The sequence below is a fragment of the Lissotriton vulgaris genome, chromosome 1_1 (genome assembly GCF_964263255.1).
Source record: "Lissotriton vulgaris chromosome 1_1, aLisVul1.2, whole genome shotgun sequence".
Lineage (NCBI taxonomy): Eukaryota > Metazoa > Chordata > Amphibia > Caudata > Salamandridae > Lissotriton > Lissotriton vulgaris.
This window is the reverse complement of record NC_141685.1, coordinates 1357364641-1357372829: the sequence shown is the minus strand read 5'-3', so window position 1 is coordinate 1357372829 and position 8189 is coordinate 1357364641. Positions and strand designations below refer to the sequence as shown.

Here is an 8189-nt window from a genome sequence, read left to right as displayed (position 1 = left end):
CCAGGGGCCTCGGCAGGTTACCGTCAGCACACTCAGCAGAATGCGGGGTCCGGGGTGCCCCGCAGCCTCCGACTTTCAGGATAATCCCGGGCTTAGTCCCGGAGCCGAGCTCTCAGGCGACCATCGCCATCGGCGCCCAAGCCACGCCCCTGGCATATATGATGTGCACTGTCTCTTCCCCTATGTCTCCATCCACGTGATGATTGTAAGAAGCGTGATGAGTACACACTGCCTTCTTGGTAACTTCCTTTTGTAGACGGTGGATCGTCGGACCTTTGCGAAAGGGTTCAAGTTGCTGCATATACACCACTATTTTGCCCTTGCTGAGCAGTCACTACTTTGCACACCCTTTAGTTTTCTTCTCTTGAGGTTCTAGCTTATTGAGCTAGTGTATTGGCTCACTTTCGATCGGTTTGTGAAGGGCTGCCTCAATGTGCGAGGCTCTTTCTTTCGACAGTTCCTTGGAGCACCCAAGTGTGAGAACATCTTGTAAGGATTTGCCTGGCTCCTGCAGCATCTACTCTCTCAACTTTGTAAAGGCACACTCCTGGTTGAATTATGCCATGATCTCTTCTGTTTCACTTTTGCTTGAGCCGCAAGTAAAAATCATCAGCTGGCTCCTCCAGGCCCTGTTGAACTTGCTGCAGCAGGAACCGCTAATAGTTGGAGCTCACCAGGGCTTCAAAATGGACTTTGAGCACTGCAACAATGGTGGCATAGATGAACGAAGGACCAGCCTCATTAAGGTTGTATGATAACTTGTAAATGTCTTCCCTTGCAAGGTGTAGTAGCAAAAGATGCTTCCGGTTATCCTCAACAGGTGCAGTGGCATAGTACATGTCCATCCGCTTAACCCACAACTTCCATTTGAAGACCTGCGCCAATGGCATCCCCGAGATGGCAAAGGGTTCAATGTCTGGGACGGTATTAATTTTGGTGGTGTCTGTTGATGACTGTCTGTAACGTGATATGGTTGCTGCCCGATGGTGTTGTGGACCTCATTGAAACTCACATTCTAGTCGGGCCATATCAGCATCCCACTCTTCAGGTGGTACCACGCCACGTGTAATCCCTTCCAAGTATCGGAGTGAGGTAAGTCTTCTTAGTCACTGATGAGCCTTTCACGCTCTGCGTTGCTAGAGGCCTGGTGCAATTTTATCTCCACACTGGCTTCTACCCCGGACTGACATTACTCCTCGAGCGGGTAGATGCTGCTGACATTGCATGTGGTTGGCCACCGCTCTCAGGCCTCCTCTCACAGAGGATTTGTGTTTTGTAGATCCACCATGGAGCACCCACCTGAGGAATAAGGCGGTGCTTTGTCTGCTCCACGACCCAAACTGCTTCCTGATGTCATGGTGCCACTCAGCTTAACGAGTTCATTCAACTGCAGCCTGTCTCGCTCTGCCCCACCTCCTCTGAGGTCACAGGGAAGCAACTCCTGCATATGCCCAGTGTCTCCTGCGGGTGTTCACCAATGGCCCTGACAGGCACATGTAGCAACTGGAGTGGGGCGGCAGTGCTCTGAAAACTATGGATTGTTGCAGCTGCGATGGGGTTGTGGATTGCCCTCCTGTTGTTAATTTGTTGTGTCCCAGAAACCATGCAGCAATTAATGGGACACCAAACACGGAATATAACTTGCCAGGACTGAAATCCGTTTGCAGGGAATGGGTCACATTTATTGACTCGCCCACTTTATTGGGAGCAAATCAACATACCATGATCTAAGCGGTCCCAGGTGACCCCCTTCTCACTTCCTCATGGCCTATCCCATGATGGAGCATGCATAGTACAAGTACCACTACCTCTTTTACAGCTTCTTAGGGCCTAAAGAATGAGAGCTGCTTGTCTTTCACGGCCGAAATGAGGACAATAGGCGTACTGGGCGTCCATCAGTGCCAGGAGGTAGCTAGACAGGAGCCCTGGTGGCAGGACAAACCCATACTTGCCAATAGATCCGACTTAGATGCGAGACTCCTGATTTTTAAAGCCAAAAATGCCTTTATTTTTGGTGCCTTCCGCCTAAAATTGCCCGTTTCAATGTTAGTCAACGGGAAAAATAAATTCCTCCAGTTTTCATTTTCACTATTTGTCTTGCCTCTTTCGAAATGTAATCTGTGACATGCACAACGGTTGTCCAGCCTACGTGTGAATCGTGTGAGTGGCGAGAGGCCTAACATAGTTTAGGGAGAAGCATTATCTATGGAACTAGCTGACTCTAAAACAAATGAACTAATAGAATGTTGCAATCCGATCGAAAAACGACATCTCCCGGCGTGCCGTGCTTCAGCTCGCAGGCGCACAGATGCTGGCTTCAGAAGGCAGCGTGGCAGGACACGGCGCGCCTGCGCAGAACCCTTTTCCACACTGGCAGGTTATGAAAGGTTCATGTTGGCTGTACAGTAGTGTACACAGGCTTGATCGTACTTCTGGAACGCGGCGCAGCACCGAATACACCGGAGAGCCATGCAGTTGTCCGTGTGCGTCCTCAGGGGGCTTGGCAGGGTGAGTCTGCATAGCGCGTGCAACGAGAAGATGCTAGGCACGTGCAGTAAAGAGCGCCCAAGGTAGTGACGAAGGGGTCAGAGGTAAAGAGTAAGTAGGGCTCGACATTAAGGTTGTCAAGTGGCATAAACGCCATGCCTGAAAACTTTAGGTACCGCTACTTTGCATGCTGTCTTGTGCGAATAAACGTAGAATGTGCTAAGCGTTATTGCAAGTCTCTTAATGCACCTCGCAGGCGACCAAAACACTATTATGTGCCACTTGGGAGCTAGGGGAAGTCGGCATGGTATGTGATAGGGTGGTATGGGTTTTAATACATTGAAGGGTAGTAAATGTGAGTAACGCATTTGTTGTGACATAAAAATGCAATGTTCGGTCGAGGTGTCAGTGAGGTGGGACAAAAGTGCGAGGCATGTGTCCTCGCTCCCGTGGCTTCGAAGTCAGCTGGGAACGAGCATTTTATGCCGGGGCAGCCTGACCTCTTCTCACTAGAGTCACAGTTCATGCAGTCTCCAGGCAGCCTGCTGTTGTTCTCACTCGAGCTCTGCCAAGCACATGCCCAACTGTATCGAACTGGAACAAAAACGGACTTTGGCAGAGAAGAACCTTCCTACATTTCAGTTTAGTACTTTTTGTCGCTCTGTGTTGTGTAGTGCTTCCGTGGTTGGTTCAGGTTTGAGAAAATGTGTTTAAAGTTGTGCGCTTAAAAGCACATTGGGCCAACAACGTTATGCGGAACTTTGCAGGGTTTTAAACATTTTTGTGTGCTTGTCAACTAATAAACATTTGGGGGTAAACCAGTGGCGCGTGGGACATTTAAAGGAACGGCAAAAAACGTGCCCATCACAAAGTATGCATCTCGCTTTTTAACAACCTGCTTGCCCAGATGAAGGCTATTTTGCATTTTTGCCTTGGGTTCTGCTTTGTACTTTTGGTTTTGCCTGTACTGTACAAATGTACAATCCATTAAGAAAGCAGCTCGCCTTGGGCGATGTACCATCCGTTAAGAAAGCAGCTCACCTTCGGCGCACAGCCACCGTCTTGGCACAAAAAGTGTCCATGCTGCTGTTTTGGGCCAGCCCTTTTTATAGTGTTGTCTTGTTGCGGGGTAGTGGATTGCAGACCTTGTACCTTCTTGAGGTTGATGTTTATACATTGTTATCCAACCTCTGCTAGCAAATCACACCTGCAATGGCATACACGTCCTGTTTTACTGATGGAGTTCACCACATTAACTTCGGGGAAGTCTATCCATGAGCTACCCCCAGTCTAGTGACGTGTCAGATTGCTGTTGAGGTAAACATCTTTGTCTGCGACATGTCACGGCCTCCTCAGCATGAACGGCGGATTCTTCTTCAACTGCAAGAGCAGTGGGAACTTATGTCCCTTTTAGGCCGTTTTTCTGAGTTTACATGTAAACTAGGTGAGAGGGTGTACCTTGCGCCCCTTCATTAACTTGATGTTTACTGAGGTGGCCTGTGTTAGACCTTCTGTTTTGATCTTGCTCACAGCTGCTCTTCCTGGTTGCCCCTCTGTGAGCTGTCTGGCTGACTCTGTTCTAGCCATGATGAGCTCCCCCCCCCCCCCCCCCCCCCCCCCCCCACACACACCGTGCTTTTACTTTCGCCAGCCTGGCTGCTACAGCTTGCTAAATGCCCTCCAGCTTGACCAATGCCCCTGCTTCCTGATAGAAGCCTGCAGTCTGCTGCAGTGCCAGGCTGGAGGGGGTGGGGGCTCAGGATGCAGGAGCTTGCCACGCTCTACTGAACTTTATGGGGCTTCATCTGCAGCTTTTCCAACAGCTGCGACTGTAGAGGACACTGCAGCATCCGATGAAACACAGCAGAGAGGGCAGAACACTGAGAGATGGAGGGACAGGATGCGAGGAAAGAGGAGCTGAAATGAAATTGAAGGAAGAGTGGCAAATGGTGGTAGTAAAGGAATAATTTAATGAGGGGCGAGATGATAAACTGGAAAATAATGAAATACATGAGATACTGGGGAGAATGGATGATAAATTAGGGCAATGAGGGTAGAAGTAATGGTCCACTGCAGAGAGGGGCAAAAAGGAATGACAAAGTGAAGAAAGAGGCAGAGAAATACGATCAACTATGAAAGGGAGTAGAACGAGAGAGGGTAGAAGAAGGATTCTGGGGTGGGGTGAGCTCAACGGTGAAAGAGGATAGAAGAACTTAAATGAAATGGGAGACAATGTGTTAAACTTGAGTATAAGAAGGGGAGGATGTGAGTAAGTATAAAGCGGTGGAGTGAACAAACCTGGGACCAGAGTAATCGGAAAAAGAAACTGGTGGAGTGTAAGGAATGTCAACGATGAGGAAATAAACTGGTTGGAGGGGTGAAGAATGAAATACTATAGAAAGGGAAGGCCCTGCACTGAAAACTATCAGGACAAAAAACTTAATGGAAGGAGAAACAAGGCAAATAGAAGATAATTAAGAGAATGAGTGGAAGATTAATAAAAAAAGAGGTGCCGAAGAAACATTCTAGCTGAAACTGGGGGGGGGGGAGAGGAGGGGGGAGAGATTAAACTGAAGGGGAGGGAAAACTATGATACATTTGGTAACAGGGAATATGATCCACGCCACAAGAGGGAATGATTTAACTAATGTGAGGGGAATAGTGTTTAAAAGAAGAAGAGGGAATGCATGTGGGGAAATAGTTTGTCTGAGTAACCAAAATGGGATGAGAAGGAATGAACGACAGGGAAAGAAGATTGGGCAGAAACAAACTTGCTGAATAGAAGGGAAGACAAAAGACGACAAATGTATAGTAGAATGATTGAGGAGACCTGAAATGAAATAATCCAAATGGCAGGAGGGGGCTAGAATGAGCAAGCTGAAGAGAGAACAGAAACATAAAAAAGAAAGAGACTAGATCTAAAGGCAGGGTTAGGAGGAAGAAAGAGGTGTTTAGAGAAATTGTTGAGATTAAAAGAAAGCCAACATCAGAGAAGATGGAGCGAGCAGGAGACATGTGGAGGAGGGATAGTGGGAGCACACAAGATGAGTATGCAGTCAGTCGGTCAAAACTTTTATTCCGCAAATGCCATAAAAAGGAAATTTTGTTGATTGACAACAAGCGTGAAAAAAAACGAATTAAAGTATGAGTATGCCAATGAAGGGAGTCTGAAAAATGTTGTTGATGTGCATGACTGTGAGAAGCTGGCTTGTTATACGGTGCACACTTATGTAAGTGGGCACCCTGCACCAATCCAGACAACCCTTATGGTGATTTTAGTGGTCTTAGTCCACCTTAGAAAGCTCTCTAAGTGGTAGATGTGGGGAGCAGCCTTCAGACTTAGTCCAGAATGAGTGTAAAGCAGCTTGTTTTTACCAGAGCATAATCTTATTGGTATAGATTAAGTGAAAAAGAACCACACAGTGTATTTATAAAAATATGTATTCAGTATAAGACACTCACTAACACATACAGAAATCCCCTACCCGGAGATATACACTATGCACACAATACTTTGCAATAAAAACAGGTAAGAAGCACAATTACACAGTGGTCGCCAGGGGGAGACCAAACCATATACTAAAATAGTGGTATGCGAACCACGACTCAAGTCAAGACTATACCCAGAAGACGTAGAAGTGCTGGGGACAGAATGAACTACCTGAGGGTAAGTAACCAGGGACCCCACGGAGGCAGTGTGCAGAATGAGAACACAACAGCAGGGTCAATACAAGTCAATGGATAAGTCTGGGTTGAAATTTTAAAGAAGGATCCTTCCCAGTGGACACTGAAGAAACCTCATGGAAGACAGAAGGTTGGAGAGCCACCCCACCCGTTGATACCCTGGTAACCATGATACCTACACCAGGGAAGCCAGGTGCATAGGTGCGAAGTGGCATCAGAAACCACTTTCGAGCTGAATGGAGGACTTCAGGAAGGTGCAGCTGCTGGAGAAGGTGAAAGTGTCCTGTGGAACCCAAAGGTGGATTCAAGATGTGAAGTACTTGCAAGCAGAGGGGACAGAGTCTTTGCCACTCAAGAGTGACCAGGAGGCATGGAAGACGTTTGCAAACCGATGTCGGGTGTTGCAGGAGACCTGACTGTGACCTTGGAGCTGCAGCTATGCAGACCAGGCAACGCTGTGGAAAACCAGGAGCTGTTCACGAGCTGTCCCATGTCGAATGTTGGGATTTGAGGGGTCAGTGTCCGTTGAGAGCACCAACAAGCCTTGGTAACTGCAACCAATGTGGAAAGCGACAAAGGTACAGTGTTGGGACCTGCAATGTCCAGGTGACTCACCACAAGCAGGGGAGTCAGAGCAGGCCGAGAGCAATCCGGGGAGCCCACTGAAATCAAAGAAGACCTTCGCGAGGACCCACAGGGCGGAGGCACTGGAGTCACAAGAGGACCTTGAGCAGCGCACCAAAGATGCAGGCCCATGATGCAAATGATGTGGTGAGGATGTAGCTCTTGGTCAGAGGATATGCTTGAGGTTGGGGCTACATGAAGCCTGAAGATCTTGGTGGAAGGAATCCAATAAGCCTTTGCAACGGCAAGTCGGTGCGCTGCACAGGGGTTCAGTTCTGGCGGCTCCGACGAGGGATACTGGCCTCAAACTTGGGAAGAGGACATGGGAGGCCTCGAGGGATGTGAAGAACCACCACCTGTGCTTCTGAGCCTTCCTGAGTGCTTGGGAGCTCAGGATCAGCAGACGGGTCAGCTTTGTTGAGTCACCTGCAGATGCAGGGAAGTGGCCCCTTCACTTCAAGGGAGATTCTGTCAGGTGTCTTGGATGTCCACAGGCTTGGAAGGTTCCTGTATAGAGCATAAGCATGGACGTTTCAGCAGAATAGCAGGATAGCGAGACCAGGAGCAGCATGAGTCTTCCCAGTTGCAGTCTTGGTACCCAGAGTGAAGTCCAGCGAAGTTCAGTATGCCCAGACGGTCGAAGAAGAAGTGGTATCTTGAGATGTATCTTGTCCCACGATGAATCCAGGGACCCACCTACAGCTAGGCCATTAAGTACCCTAAGGAAAGGGTTGGGACGATTCAGGGTTCCCTTCAGGGGATGGGTTGGACAGTGGGGAGGATACTCCCATGTCCTTTGTCCAAATTTGCACCAGAGCAGCAGCCAACTGCTTCCTGAGCTGGTTTAAACTGGACTATGCAAGGAGGCACCAAATCAATCAAGCGGGGTTTGTAAAGCCAGCTACTCACCGACGGGGTCTCAAGGCGCTGAGGGGGGGATGGGGCACCAGCTCCCGGGAAATCATGGAGCTCCATCGAAGAGCCAGGTCTTAGAACTTGGGTGGGATAGTGTCTGTCGGAGTTGGAAAGGGAGGGAGTTCCATTCCTTGGCTGTGAGGAGGGAGAATGTGCATCCTCCTGATCTGGTCTTCTTGATGCGTGGCACCGTCACAAGGGAGAGCTGGGCCGAGCGGAGAGATCTTTGTGGTGCATGGAGCGAGAAGTGGTGGTTCATGTAGGTGGGTCCAGTGTTGTGAAGAGCTTTGTGGGCGTGGGTGAGAAGTTGAAGGTGATTCTCTTCTTGACGTAGAGCAAGTGTAGTGTTCGTAGGAGGTGGCTGATGTGGCAGTGGTGCAGTAGGTTGAAGACTAGTCTGGCAGCAGCGTTTTGGACGTTCTGGAGTTTGCAGGTGAGGTTCTTGTTGATACCAGCATAGTGTGTTGCCGTAGTCTAGT

The 8189-nt window shown here is 48.9% G+C and overlaps 1 protein-coding gene across 2 annotated transcripts in view; it reads left to right on the top strand.

The window, feature by feature from the left end:
* The first annotated feature begins 2318 nt into the window (after positions 1 to 2318).
* The window catches only part of SHMT2 (serine hydroxymethyltransferase 2), a 207725-nt gene continuing 201854 nt past the window's right edge, over positions 2319 to 8189 (top strand). Inside the window, exon 1 of one of the 2 annotated variants that reach the window (XM_086966700.1) lies at positions 2319 to 2508. In XM_086966700.1, coding sequence (XP_086822826.1) covers positions 2470 to 2508 — 39 coding nt within the window. In that variant the 5' untranslated portion in view covers positions 2319 to 2469. The remainder of the gene's footprint in view (positions 2509 to 8189) is intronic. The other variant, XM_086966695.1, reaches the window with a different exon arrangement.